The sequence below is a fragment of the Microcebus murinus genome, chromosome 17 (genome assembly GCF_040939455.1).
Source record: "Microcebus murinus isolate Inina chromosome 17, M.murinus_Inina_mat1.0, whole genome shotgun sequence".
In the NCBI taxonomy this organism is placed as follows: Eukaryota; Metazoa; Chordata; class Mammalia; order Primates; family Cheirogaleidae; genus Microcebus; species Microcebus murinus.
Window position 1 is genome coordinate 25,013,710 of NC_134120.1, and position 15,349 is coordinate 25,029,058.

Here is a 15,349-nt window from a genome sequence, read left to right on the forward strand (position 1 = left end):
ATGTATGATCTGGTATTTTTTAGCTATATGCTAGTCATTTTTTATTTTTGGAAAATTATTTGTAGGATATTTTCAGATTTAGGCTGATGATATCTTCATCTGGGGAGAATTTTTGTTTGCTTCTGCCTAGTGCCTATAGATTGCCATTCTAGAACCAGTTTATTCAATATTCAAGGTTTGACATTTCCTGATTACGATAAAACCACACATGAATTTGTGGAAGTCCCCTATAGGGTACCATATTAGCTATGGGGAATGTATATTTGAATTTCCACCTTTTGTGGGCACTAGATTTAGATTTCTTTTTCTCTTGCTCTATAATCTTGCAAAAATCACAGCTTAGTTTATCAATTCAGCTTGTGCATTGGTAAGTTTCTTCAGAAAAATTGCTTGGCTTAACCTCCCAGAATATTGTCATCTAAATTTTGGCTGGATAATTCCTTATATTAGATATTTGCTTCTATTTTTAAAAATCCAGCTTTTTCAGTTGAGCTCAGCTGATGAATTGGATCAAATTACTAAGTTGTATAATATGTCTGTTAATATGAAATCATCCTTGCATTCCTGGGGTGAACTTTTCTGTTTCTTTGGTTTTGGCAATAAGGTTATAAAAGCATTATGAAACAGGTGAAGAATGCACCTTCATTTTTTAATTTTCTTGAGTAGTTTTTATAATTTCTTCTATATTCTCCTATTTATTGGGAAGAAACTACTTAAAATGTTTATTATTTATTTCTTTAGAAAAGGTCTCACCATGTCACCCAGGCTGGAGTGCAATGGCATGTTCATAGCTCACTGCAGTCTCAAACTCCTGGGCTCATGTGATTCTCCTGCCTTAGCCTCCCAAGTAGCTAGATAATACAGGTGCCAGGCTAATTTTTTAAGAATTTTATTTTTGGTAGAGATGAGGTCTTGCTATGTTGCCCAGGCTCATCTTAAATTCCTGGCCTCAAGATATCCTCCTGCCTCAGCCTCCCAATGTACTAGGATTACAGGTATGAGATGCAGCACCTGGACTAATGTTTATTTTTAAAGTCCTGCAGAATCTATAATTATGGCTGTTTTCTAGATATAAATTTTGTTTTTGTATTTCTAAATGTTTTTATTTTTTTTTTACATTTTAAAAAGGGTATTTGAGAAATATATAAAAATACAATAGAACACTTTATAGGCCACTTTATACAAAGAATTAGATAATAACCTACATATTTTTGCAAGAATAAACACTCAGGTATACCAATGACAATTACAGGAGTTTAACAAGCAGAAGATAAACTGCATTTATAAAGAAATATCTTATATAACTACAGTATTGTGAACTACCATGATGGACAACCTAAGTCTTTTGATGAGATAAAAATTTTGTTTTCAGTCTTCTGGTTTTCTTCCTGAAAATTTTTGCCAGAGATTTACTTATATATTTTTTTCAAAGACAAATATTTTACCTTTGTTGAACTTCTCTATTATGTTGATTTTCCATTTCCTTATTTTCTACTGTTATCCTTATTTTTCATTCTGTGTATTTGTGTGTTACCTTATTTTTTTTTTTCTAACTCCAATAGATATAAATTTCACTGTAAAAGCAGATTTACTTTCATCCTATTAGTTTATGTCACTGAACCTATGTCATAAACATATCCCGGAGAAAGTTTTGGAACCTAGATCATTTATCATTATAGATTTAACATTTACAGTCTAAATCTATACAGTTTAAGAGTAGTGACAGGTTAAATTATGAAAATAAAAGAGATTTGAAAGTGAACGCGTTAGAGATATATAAAAAGAGGTATATAAAGATAACTTGAAAAAATAGAAAGATTAATCTTAAGATGAAAGAAAACATAGAGTAAAAATGATCCCAAGATTCTGAAAAGTTGGATAAATATTTGGCAGTTTAATAAAATGTTAAGCAAACATCTCTATGTCCCAGCAATTCCATTCTATGTATTTGAGAGAAATAAATCGCATACCTATAAAATTTCTTGTACAAGAATGTTGACAGCAACTTTATTTACAATAGTCAAAACCTGGAAACAACTTAGATATCCATCAACAAGAGAATGGATAAATTGGGGTCTATTCATACAGTGGACTACTATTCAGCAGAATGGGAATGAATTAATATGTACAACATGTCGATCTCAAATATTTTATGCTGAATGAAAAGAGCCAAGCAGAAGAGTACAATCTGTATGATTCCACTTATAGGAAATGTTAAAATATGTGAAACTAAACTGAAGTAGCAGAAATCAGATCATAGATTTCAGAAATCAGATCAGATCATTGTTTCTGGTGGGTTTGGCTGGGAAAGGGCAGCAAGGATCTTTGTGGGGGTGATGGGAATGTTGTGTATCTTGATAAGCATTTTTCTAAATAGATTGAAGAGTTGACTTAAGATATAAAGATTTAACTATATGTAAATTATACCTTAAAATTGTTCAAAATATTAATTGTTGAATGTAGTTGGAACGTATACAAATGTCCATTGTACCACGCTTTCAAATTTTGTTTAAACTTCTCAGAATAAAAAGTTGGGAAATAAAATTTTAAAAATTCATTGTTCAGTTTCCTTGACATTAGGTTCAGTAAAGATTAAGATCAAACACTATTGGCAAAGTGTAAAGGAATGAGGAAGTGTGATTAAAAATAAATGTGTTTAGCAAAAGAAAGGTGGCTTGAAAAACATCTGGAGGCTTGAGCACCATTTTGTATATATAGAGAGAGGAAGTAATCAGGGGAAAGGAAAAGAGAGATGTTAAAATCAGTAAGGTCTGATGAGTTCAGAGATAGGAAGGAAAAGGATTAAGAAGACAAATACTTGGCTGGGCATGGTGGCTCATGCCTGTAATCCTAGCACTCTGGGAGGCCGCGGTAGGCAGACGGTTTGAGCTCAGAGTTCCAGACCAGCCTGAGCAAGAGTGAGACCCCACCTGTACCAAAAATAGAAAAAATTAGCCGGGCATGGTAGCACATGCCTGTAGTCCCAGCTACTTGGGAGGCTGAGGCAGAAGGATCCCTTGAGCCCAGGAGTTTGAGGTTGCTGTGAGCTAGGCTGATGCCAGGGCACTCTAGCCCGGGCAACAGAGTGAGACTCTGTCCCCCCACCCCCCCAAAAAGATAGGTGCTTGAAACTAAACTCAATATTCTCTGCACAGTCCAACAAGATTGAAACTCTTCAAAAGTTACTAGGATATATCACATTGTTCTTACTATTTCTTAATGGAATGCGACTTAATTTTTTTACGTGTTTACCAGCTGTTTAGATACAAAAAATTTATCATCTTTTAGTTTCTAAGTTTATAAAATATACTCCTATAACCTTATCTCATCCTGAGATAAGGTATAATTATTACTGTTTTACAGATTAGAAAAATTGAGACTTTGCTAAAGTTCCACAGCCAGAAAATGGAAAAGCCACTCCTGAGACTTTTGACTTCATGTAGTATAATATTAGGACACTTTAATCACAGTACTTATAATGAGTCTTCTAATTGGAGCTATTGTAAGAGGGTGGCCTGGCCAGGTAATTGCCTCGAGGCTCAATTTATAAAGAGTATTTTAACATTTGCAATGTTAAAATAATGAGGTAAAAATTGTTAATATTTAATAGAATTCTTTTGGGAGGAGAGTTCTGTATGTGGCTAGAAGAGGTACTTTGACATGTGGCCTATTATGGGTGTTGAGACTATTGTATCTCCTTCCCCACTTCCCCCCAAGGGTATGTTTAGCACATTATAAGGAAGTTGGATCCAAGTAAGTGCAGGGATTTTTTTGGTACGTAGCATATATGAACCTGGACCAGAGCTGTATTGCTCACACGGTGGAGAGAACAGTGGGGCAGTGTTCTTTTCACCCTTCGCCTCTCAGCCTTTCCTTTATATTGAATGACTATTAGGGAGTAGAGTTTAGAAAAGATACCAAATTAATAATCTTGTCTGAGGAAACCTACTAGCACCCTATTTCAGAATTATTCTGGTTGCAAATAATAGAAAACTCAACTCAAATTATCTAAAATCAGAGAGGAAAGTAATTGGCTCAAGAAAACTGATCCTTACAGAGGAAGGGTGAGCATCAAAGTTAATTCTGATATATTGCTTTTGTTCATGAAGAGGCTTGGTCCTCCTGTTGGCTCCTCATTGTAGCAAAATGACTACAGTGTTCCTCATCCTGGAAAGTCTCATCTTTAATCACTGAATGGCCCCAATGATTGGCCTACTTCAGGGCATCGGTGCACACATGATCTAATTGGCAAAACCTGTAAATGCCCAGCATTAACTGGATTTACATGCCAGCTCTAATCTAATCACTGTGGCCAGAGGGACATAGTGGTCCTTATTGGCTTAGGCCATCTGGGGCAGCTCCTAGAACTCTCTGCAGTGAAACCTATACAACCCAGCCAGTAGCTGCTATACACTGAGGAAGGGGAAGAATGGATGCCTGGGAAGTAGCAATGAACACTACAAACAAGTTTCAGTGCAGCTTTGTGTCTCTTAAAGTTTTGTGTTTACGTTGGTCTTTCTTAGAGGTGTACGCTCCTTAGTGGCAGGGCTGTATTGTATTCTATTCATCTTTCTATCTCCCCAAAGCTACTAGGACAGTGGCATTCACTTAATGTCTGTTAACGTTAACTTCTACTGAAGTGTAAATCAATTCTAAAGAGAACAAGAGCAAGAATGAGCTAAGATCACAAAGTTAATGGTGGACAGAATTAGAATCTACTCTAGATATTGTTCATTCATGCCTTTATTCATTAAACAAATATTAGGCCAACTTTATTGGTCAGGCATCTATCGGAAAGTATAGCGTATTGAGTTTAACATGTTTTAAGGTAAAATTATTTGAGACAGGGACTTGCTCTGTCTCCCACGCTAGAGTACAGTGGCCTCATCATAGCTCATTGCAACCGAAAACTCCTAAACTCAAGTGATCCCCCTGCCTCAGCCTCCCCAATAGCTGGGACTACAGGAACGCCCCATCATACCCTGCTAATCTTTTCTATTTTTTTTTTTTTTTTTCAGAGACCTGGTCTGGCCAGTGCTCATACTGGTCTCAAATTCCTGGCCTCAAGCAATCTTCCTGCCTGAGATTCCCAAAGTGCTAGGATTACAGGCATGAGCCACCTGGCCAGGCCAACAAAATTTTTAAACAATAAAATTTTTATTTATATAATAAGCGATCATACAAATACCTACACAATGACCAGGACGATATGTTATGAAGGAAAAGTTCAAGATCCTATGAGAAGTCCTAACAGAGGAATTTGAATTAAAATGGGAGATGTGGGCGAGGGAAGGTCTTAGGAAATGACACTTCAAGTGAGACCGGAAGGATGAACTGGAGTTAGAGAGGCAAAGGAGCAGAGTGGGAAATTATTCTTGACCCAAGGATCAACATTCAGAGGCCTTAAAGCTTGCGGGGATGGTGGTGGTTGAAGGGAAGGTCTGATGGAGGAACTAGAAGTGCAGTGTTGACGGAACGAGGAGCAGCTGGAAGAGGCAGTAGGTAGGAAGCCTTATAAATGATATCAAGGGCTTTAAAGCCCTTCGGTGGGTGGGTTCTACTTCTCTTCAAGGATATTCGAGCCACAGTCTCCGACAAGCGATTTTCCTGCCCAGCTTGACTCAGCATCTCTTCTCTTCCTTCATCAGCACGTTAGGGGTGCCATCAAGTTTCCTTCCATCTACTCTGCGCCGGCATTTCATTCTTTCCTAGCTATCAGATTTCCCTGACCCCTCGCCTTTTTATCAGGGCCTTCGGAGCGCTCTTATTTCATTTCGGCCCAGCCCCACCCCCAACCCTCTTCACTCTGCAGTCCATGACATTCAGGCGCCCTTCAAAGTCGGAAAGAATCAGCCAGGTTGGTACTTGGAGGACATTAGCAATTCAAAGAGGCTTCACCCATCCGGCACAATTAGATGGGAACAATGGCTTACCCAGCACCCACATTTAGATTGTTCCGACACAACTGCTCTGGGGGATGGTTTTATCTGAGGCTGCTTTCTCAATCTGCAGCCACTGTGTCAAGGGCGCCGTAAGAATCTTCTGGAATGCTCCTGTCACGCGTCCCGGCCACCTCTTCTTCGTCCCCGCCACTGCCCCAGGCCAGGCCCTCCAGCAGGCCCACCGGTAACCCTCAAGTCGCGGCAGTCCCCCGGGAGTCGGCAGGGGCCTCCGCGCGGTGAAGGGAAGGCACGACGCGGGGCCGCCCGGGGCAAGGCCGCAGCATTGGGCGCCGGAAGCGCGCGGGCAGCGGGCGGGCGCCGACGCCGGGCGGACGGAAGGCGGTGGAGCCGGTGGGCCGGGGGGCGCCGCGGGGGGCGGGGCCGCGGCGCTCCGGGGGCGGGGCTCCCGCTCCGGTCACGTGACCGGCCCGGCGGCGGCAGCGGCAGCGGCGGCGGCCGCGGCGTCTTAAGCGGCGCCCAGTGCAGGATGGTGCTGGAGGCGGCGGCGGCCGTGGTGGCGGCGGCGTCGTTGGCGGCAGCGGGAGGGGGTGCGGTGGCGGCAGCGGCGGCGGCGCCCGCGGGTGGTATAAAATGGCGGATTTCGAAGAGTTGAGGGTAAGCGGGGCCGCGGGAGTGGACAGCCGAGGCCGCGGGGGAGGGGCGGAGAGGGAGAAGAGGCGGGGAAGCCGCAACGTCGCCGGCCGCCGCCTTCCCGTGGCGCGGGGGCCGGTTGGCGGAGCCCGCAGCCCTGAGGTCCGGCCGGCGGACGAGCGGGCCCCGAGCGCGCGGGGGAGGGGCGCGAGCCGGCGAGGACTGCCGGGCGGCGCGGGGGCGGCGGGCCTGTTGCCGCGGGAGCCGGCCGTGCGTGCTGCTGGCGGTCGGCACACCTGGCGCGGGGGCCGGGGCGCCCTCGGGAGGGGCGCGTGGGGACCTGGAGTCCCCGTTCATTCTGGGGGCCGAGGTGGGAAGCGGCATTTGATTTTCCACCTTCGCCAGGGGTGTACGTGTCAATGGCGATTCAGAAGTCTGCATGCTGCTCACTTGGTGGACGACTGTTTTCTGAAACGTGAAGTTGCGTTTGGCAATTTTTGTCTCTCCTCTTATGGCTGATGCTACCGTTTAGTCAGGTCTGTCACGAGAAAAGGCCCCTTCCTCTCACCAGTGCTTCCTAACGTCTTCCAGAGAAGCGTGGTCTTTGGGGAACCCTGTCTTCAATAATGGGCCTTAAACCTTGGTAATTTCTTAGTGCCATGGTAAGAAATCTGAAAGTCCGTGTTGTCGTGAGGTTTGTCTGTGTACTCCTTTTGCTCTTGAAAAAATTTTCTCTCCTTAGCCTTAGAACAAGGTCATAACTTTATTGTTGATACCTTTGTATAGTAGAGATTTGAAATGGGAGTGTAATGAGGGTAGAAAGGAAAAGATCCCACCCCACCCCCCAGACTGATAACCTTCAGAGTCCGTAACTGGAACAAAACTGTGATAAATGAGCCGGATTTATTTTGTGTGGGTCGCTGAATTACTGGCGACATTAATGAGCTATTTACGGACGGAAACCCTGGTTTTTTAAAAAAAATGTGTTTTAAAGTAGAGATGAGTGTGAACTTGAAATTACGTTTGCATAACGTAGTCTTATGATGTTAGGGTTACTTACTCAAATAAGAAGGAAGGGGGATACTGCAAAAGATTCAGTTTTCTGTGTTTATTGTTTTTTTCCAAGGAATAGGGGAAGGTTGTTGGCTGGTTACCTGTTTAGTGGACATCACGAAAAGAATGTATGTTCTTTTCTAAAGGGAGGTTGTTAGGGTTTGCACAGTGCCTGCCATTTTCCCTCCTGGTGTTTCAAAAAGAATTAGTTTTCAGTAGAGAGAGCAGTATGTTAATGCATGTTATGCCCCATACTAGTTTATTCAGACAACCATGATTGTAGGTAAAAGGGTATTCGTACTTGATAAGCTACTAAGGGTTTTAGTGGTTCAGAGCTCCAGCTGTAGAGCTTTTAACACCTGTGGAGCTTTTGAAACATCCAGGCCTGAGCCTCACCTCTGTATTTAAATTTATACTTTAGAATTAGGATGGGTTGGGAAGACTGAAGTTAAATTTATTTTAACCTGCAATATAGTTTTAATTTTTGTGTAGTAACGTTTCCTCTTCCAGGGTTTTTTTTTTGTTCATGAAAATTTTTGCAGGACTTATATTAGACTTTTGTAAATGTTGTTGTTCAAAGCTTAATTAATATACAGTGGAGAATTTACTTGCTCTTACAGGGCAGAAAAGGGCAGTCAGTAATCAAAGTGGAGGGCAACTAGGAACTGGAAAGTTGTGGAAACCAAAAAAGCTTTTTTCCTCTCTTTCTCTGTCTTTCTGCCTTCCTCCCTCTCTGTCTCTTTCCATTTTGTTTTATGAATCATCTTCCTCATCTCTTGTAAATCAGCTATCTTTGCCTCTCCCTGCACTTGATAGAAGATGGCACCCTTTCCCACAATTCATATCAGGTACCCAAAAGAGATTAACTGGGGAGAGTTTTCAGAGGAGGAAAGGGTATGTGCTGGGCAGATGCTGGAAGAATTACCCCCTCATCTTTGCCTTAGCTATATTACCCTACATTTGAAGATGAATTGTACTCCCTGCTGCCCCCTTTGCGAAGAGTAATAGTGATGATGGCATATACCGATTATAATACAGTGCTTATTCCATTCCTGGTTCTGATCTTAACTGCTTTGTCTGTACATACTAATTTAATTCTCACAATTCTGTGAAGAAATTGAGATGCAGAGAGATTGACCTGACCTGAGTCACACAGCTTGAAACTGGAAAAGCTTCAATTTTTAACCTTAGACATCTAGCTTTAGAGTCGATCCTCTTCGGAGCCCAAGCTATACTGCTTTGTTTTGGTACCTTAGCATCTAGGTGGAGCATCTACCATCATCCTGCAATTTATGAACTAAATTATTAATAAATGATAAACAACACCCTTCTTACGTGACATATAATAGGCAAAGGAAAACAGGAAAGCTGACTAAAAATTAATTAGAAAGAAGGAAAAGAAATATCTTGGGCTCTCAAAATGATGGTCCCTAGTTCAGAATATATCCTGATGGTCAGAGTGATAGGGAAATAAATTTTAGGGCCAGGAAACATCATGGGTATTGGTTTGCAGGCCAACTTCTTGGCAGTAGAGGAAATGGTCAGCCAATCTGGATGCCACATATTTGGCTTGCTGATACTGCTGCTGAGGGGATTTCCATTTCCATTCTGAGCCACTCCTTACCAGAGCAGTTCACTTTTGACTGGTGCATCTGTACTGGAGGTCGGGAAGTTTGGGAAAAGTCATCCTCAGTGTGGTTTAGGACCCTTGTGCCTTTGCTTTTAGGCTTAGGGGGATTATTTGATGAAGCAGCTCTTTTTTTTTTTTTTTGAGACAGAGTCTTGCTCTGTCACCTAGGCTAGAATGGAGTGGCATCATCATAGCTCACTGCAACCTCAAACTCCTGGGCTCAAGCTGTCCTTCTGCTTCAGCCTCCCAAAGTGTTAGGATTACATATGTGAGCCCCGTGCCCAGCCAGCAACTCCTTTTTACGGGGTTGCCTGATAATTTCAGTTTTTGAGACTGCTCTGTGAGCTGGTACTAGAGAGCCTATCTGATCCTACAAGAATATGGCAGCCCTACACTTTGCTGCCTTTCAGTCCATGCGACTAGTAGAATGAATACCAGCTCACTTCTCTTTCAATTCTTCTGGGGGAGGGAGTCTTGATTAGCTGAGTTTAGGGCAGATTACACTTCTGTTCCGATAGTCTGTAGCCAGGGGGTTAGAGTCATATATAAACCTGATCAGGAGATGGTCCTGATAGGTTGAGGGAAAGGAATGGCAAGTTCTTTGAGAATGGAAAATGTGGCTTGTATTGTCAAACATAGTTATAATAATGTGTCATATATTAGAAGTTTTCAAGGTATAAGAGAAGGAATTACTCACTTCACTGGTTGCTTGTTTACTGCATCTGTGTTGTTAGGAGTTGAAGGGGTGATTAATTAGTTTGTGAATTAACTAGTTGTGAATTAATGTGGGACAGGATCATAAGATGTGATGGCCTGAATGCTCTGTCACTGCTGCCCTGCTTCCTCTCTCAAAATGTAGAAGAGCCAACCAAGACCATGGGAGGAGGAGAGGTGGAACAGTTAAATTTCTGGAGTCACTTACCTTTTCTTTAACCAATGCAGCTTTTTTACCCTTGTCTTTCCCCTCCGGTTGCATAATTCTAGTACTGTGGGCTACTGGTGGCAGTCACTCTTAAAAAGTTCCCTGCTACAATTTTTTTTTTGAGACAGAGTCTCGCTCTGTTGCCAGGGCTAGAGTTACCATGGTATTAGCCTAGCTCACACTAACCTCAGACTCCTGTGGTCCTTCTGCCTTTGGGCTCAAGTGGTCCTTCTGCCTCAGCCTCCGGAGTAGCTGGGACTACAGGCGTGCGCCACCATGCCCGGCTAATTTTTTTTCTATATATATTAGTTGGCCAATTAATTTCTTTCTATTTATAGTAGAGATAGGGTCTCGCTGTTTCTCAGGCCGGTTTCAAACTCCTGACCTTTAGCTATCCTGCCTCGGCCTCCCAAAGTGCTAGGATTACAGGCGTACGTAATCTACTAACCTGGTTAATCCACTCTTCCTACTTCTCTCCACTCTCTAGGGAAGGGAGTGTCTTTTGTAGTGTCATTCTAACTTTTTTTTTTTTTTAAAGACTCTCTTTCCTGTATTCCTCATCCGTTTGTTTTCTTGCATTGAGAATTTATTTTACCTCAGAGAATGAGCGTGAATATGCATGTGAGAGTCTGGTTGTGTATTTAGACTGATGAAAGAGCCAGCATTTATAACTTTCTTAATAGATATGGGTAAACCAGAACACTTACCAAACTGGGTGAGTTTGCTGTTGTATTATAATTTGAGATCAGAGTTGGGTCTTTCATACTAAGAGGCTTAAGTAACAGAAGGTCTTCTGTCTCGAAGACTTGTGTTTGGTTTCCTTACACTTACCAGGAGTTGCCTTCCTGGTAACTTCAGGTGCTGTTGGGATATGCAGAGGGAGAATTGGAAGTTAATGGGGGCAGGGAAATACATTAGTGGATATAATACACGTAATAGAATCCACCATGTGATTCAAAGCTATTTTGAGACACAACTAAAATTTCTAAGACTTCACCTGAGAGAGTGTCTATGAAAGCACATTCAAAACTAGGTATCTTCTTCAGAACACGGATGCTCAAAAGAAAAAAAAAAAAAAACTAGGTATCTAAAATAAAACATAATTTCTAATAGCAAACCAAGGTATCCTTAGCTATAGTATGCACTTTGCATTTGTTTGCTCCTTAGGTTTGCACCCTTCCTCTGGTAAATAGAAATATCTTTTCTGATAAAGCTGACTGTAGTTCTAACTCTAATGTTCTTTAAATGTTTCTCTTTTCTCAGTAGTTTTCCTTTTTCTGGATTGGATGTTAACTCTTTATTTTTAAAGTTTTTTTGGGAGCTATAATTCACTTGCCATAAAATTCAGCCTTTTAAAACGTTCAGTATGGTGGTTTTTAGTCTGTTCACAAAGTCGTACAACCATCACCACTAACGCCAGAACATTTTCATCATCCGAAAAGAAACTCCATATCCATTAGCAGTTACATCTTATTCCTTCTTTCCTCCAGCCCTTAGCATCCACTGAACGTTTTATGTAAATGGAATCATATAATAGTGTGGCCTTTTGTGTCTAGCTGCTTTCATTTAGTATAATGTTTTTAAGGTTCATCCATATTGTAGCATTTACTTTATTCCTTTTTATCTTAAATAATGTTCCATTGGGTGGATATACCACATTTTGTTTATCTAGTCATGAATCAATGGACATTTGGGTTGTTTCCACTTTTTGGCTAGTATAAACATTAATCTACAAGTGTAGAGGTTTTGTGTGAGCATGTTTTCAGTTCTCTTGGGTAGATACCTAGGAATGGAGTTGCAGGGTCATGTGGTAACCATGTTTAACTTTTTGAGAACTGACAAACTTTTCCAAAGCCGCTGCACCATTTTACGTTCCCGGCAGCAGTGTTTAAGGATTCTGATTGTTCAACTTCCTCACCAACACTTTGTTATTGTCTTTTTGATTATAGCCATCCTAGCGGCTGTAAAGTGGTATCTCATTGTGGTTTTTATTTTGCTTTTCTCTGATGACTAATGACATTAAGCATCTTTTTGTGTATTTATTGGCCATTTGTATATCATCTTTGGAGAAATGGCTATTCATATATTTTGCCCATTTTTTTTAATTGGGTGTTTTTATTTTTAAATTGTTAAGTTCTTTATATATTCTAGAGACAAATTCTTTATCAGATATATGGTTTGAAAATATTTTCTCTCATTCTGTGGGCTTTCACTTTCTTTTTTATTTCTTGTAGAGACTGGGCCTCGCTGTGTTGCTCAGGCTGGTCTCCAACTCCTGGCCTCAATTGATCCTCCTGTCTTGGCTTCCCAAAGTGCTGTGATGACCTTTGGGAGCCACCTTGTGCCCTGTCAACTTTCCTAATAGTGTCCTTTGACGCACAAAAGTTTTTAATTGCAATGAAGTTCAATTCATGTTTTTTTCTTTCTATTTTTGCTTGTGCTTTTGGTGTCAAGTCTAAGAAACCATTGCCTAATCCGATGCCATGAAGATTTGTGTCCATTTTTGTCTTAAGAGTTTTATATGTAGGATTAGCTTTTACATTTAGTTAGTTGATCTATTTTGAGTTTTGTGTATAGTGTGAGGCAGAAGTCCAGCTTCTTTTGCATATGAGTATCCATTTTTCCCAGCATTATTTGTTTGAAAAGACTGTTCTTCCCCCACTGAGTTGTCTTTTTTTTTACTTTTTTTTTTTTTTTTTTTAATAGAGATAGGATCTCACTGTGTTGCTCAGGCTGGTCTTGAACTCCTGGCCTCAAGTGATCCTCCTGCCTTAGCATCCCAAAGTGCTGGGTTTATAGGCCTGAGCCACTGCACCTGGCCATCATTGAGTTGTCTTGACAGTCTGTTTCTAATCAGTACTTAATTGTAAGAAATTGCACAGTAGAATTAAGTAAAAGTGATATGTGGACTCAGTTGATAGCATAGTCCAAACAATTCTATATTAATATTCATTTTGAATGCACTAGTAACATGGCCTTTTTCCTGGACTTTTTGGAAAAATAATTTGAAATATAGGTTTTTGATTTTGCAGAGAATAATATAAACCTACCATAGACATTCAGAGCTCTCCATTTGTTTATTCATACAAGTCACTGAAAGTAGATCTTTGATTATAGTACAAAAGGTACTTTTTTTGATATTAGCATTGAGGATTGATGATTATTGACTGTATGAACTTGGACATGTTATTTGACCTTTTCCCTAATCTGGGAAATGGTTTTAATAACATTTTTATTCTCTTCCATCGCTAATTTAAAATACAATACAAACAGTACTTCTGCAGAAAGCATGGGAAAATGCAAAAAGAAAATTGAAAGTCCTTCCTTTCTCATTAGTTCCATTCCCATTACAATTGTTTTTAACCTTTCTTTGTTTAGGTTTTTTTTTTCCTTCTTTTGGTTAATTCTAAAGGTTATATCTTGATTTTTCTTTCAATTCTAAACAATATTTCTTAACTCTATAGTAGATAAGAAATTTAGGTCATTTTCCACTTGTACTAGCACTTTGATTTCTACCAGTTATGTATTTGTTCGTTCTAACTTTTTATAATAGTTAAATTTCTGTTTCTTGACCTGTACTACTACCTGTACTACTTTTAGACCATACAGTGGGCCCTTCATATCCATGGGTTCTGTATCTTTGAATTCAGCCAAGCTTGGATTGAAAATATTCAGGAAAAAAATGGGTTGGTTGTATCTGTACTGAACATATACAGACTTTTTTCCTTGTTATTCCCTGAACAATACAGTATAAGAAATACTTATATAGCATTTATATTGTATTAGGTATTATAAGTAATCTTATAAGAGACGATATAAAGTATATGGGAGGATGTGCATAGGTTATATGCAAATACCATGCCATTTTATATAAGGGACTTGAACATCTTGTATTTTGGTATCTGCGGGGGGATCATGGAACCAGTCCCCCACAGATACCAAGGGGCAACTATATTTCTTCACTTCTCAGTCTTTCAGAGAAGGATTTAACACGCATCCATTCTCCTTTGTTTCTGCTCCCTCCATCTTCCTTCCTTTCCTAGACTTTGTTTTTCATTAGCATCATTACATTGTCAAGATTTATAGCATTTTTATTATGTCTTATGACTCTTCTAAAGTTTCCTGTTCTTTTTACTGGAAGATTCTCAAAATTGAGTACTAATAACCAGCTTTTAAAATATGTATGTTGTCCTGAGTATTAGTCACTGTAGAACCAAGTAGTGTGGAGCCATGGAGGAACTTTTCTTCTGTGTTATTAAACTTCTGATTCTTAAAGGAGAAATATTTTTTTTTTTTTTTTTTTTTTTTGAGACAGAGTCTCGCTTTGTTGCCCAGGCTAGAGTGAGTGCCGTGGCGTCAGCCTAGCTCACAGCAACCTCAAACTACTGGGCTCAAGGGATCCTCCTGCCTCAGCCTCCCAAGTAGCTGGGACTACAGGCATGTGCCACCATGCCCGGCTAATTTTTTGTATATATTAGTTGGCCAATTAATTTCTTTCTATTTATAGTAGAGACGGGGTCTCGCTCTTGCTCAGGCTGGTTTTGAACTCCTGACCTTGAGCAATCCGCCCGCCTCGGCCTCCCAGAGAGCTAGGATTACAGGCGTGAGCCACCGGGCCCGGCCTTAAAGGAGAAATATTAATATAACAAAGGGAGTTCATTGAAACTTTTAAATTTTAATATTAAAGTGTGTTCTCATTTTGTAACCATTCAGCTTTCCTTGATAAATTTTCTGGAGTCTTAGATTATCGTTTCTAATTTGGGAAGCTTGCTTTCTAGACCTGTTATCCAGCTGTCATCCTGGGATTACTTCATACTGTATTCCTAGGTTAGGTTTGTTATTTGGATCCCATATCTTTCTCTTTTTTAGATGCCCTTTTTACTTTACCGGTATACAGTCTTGAGTAATTGTTTAAGAAAGGATATGCTGGTGATAAACTTTCTAAGTTCTTGAATGTTTAAAAATGGCTTGCCTTTGTTCCTGATGGAAAGTTTACGTGTAGAATTACAGGTCGGTAATATGATTTTTCCCCTCAGAACTTTGAAAGCTTTTGGTTAAGGAATTTAAAACACCTAGTGTTGTTAATGAGAGATCCAATGCAGATCTTATTGTTATTATTATTTTTTGTAGTAACCTTGTTTATAATCTTTATAATGATTTCTTTATCTTTGTTGTTAGAAAATGTGTCTGATGGTAGGTTTTCATTTCTTC

The 15,349-nt window shown here is 40.3% G+C and overlaps 1 protein-coding gene across 9 annotated transcripts in view; it reads left to right on the plus strand.

Moving 5' to 3' along the window:
• The first annotated feature begins 6,337 nt into the window (after window positions 1-6,337).
• The window catches only part of PIAS2 (protein inhibitor of activated STAT 2), a 95,043-nt gene continuing 86,031 nt past the window's right edge, over window positions 6,338-15,349 (plus strand). For 8 of the 9 annotated variants that reach the window (XM_075993476.1, XM_012745358.3, XM_075993477.1 and 5 more), the window contains exon 1: window positions 6,338-6,557. Coding sequence is in view for 4 of the 9 variants with exons in the window: in XM_020282081.2 (XP_020137670.1) it covers window positions 6,534-6,557 (24 nt within the window). In the remaining 5 variants the exon portion in view is untranslated. Of the gene's footprint in view, window positions 6,558-6,940; window positions 7,196-15,349 lie in introns of those variants that run through there. The other variant, XM_012745357.3, reaches the window with a different exon arrangement.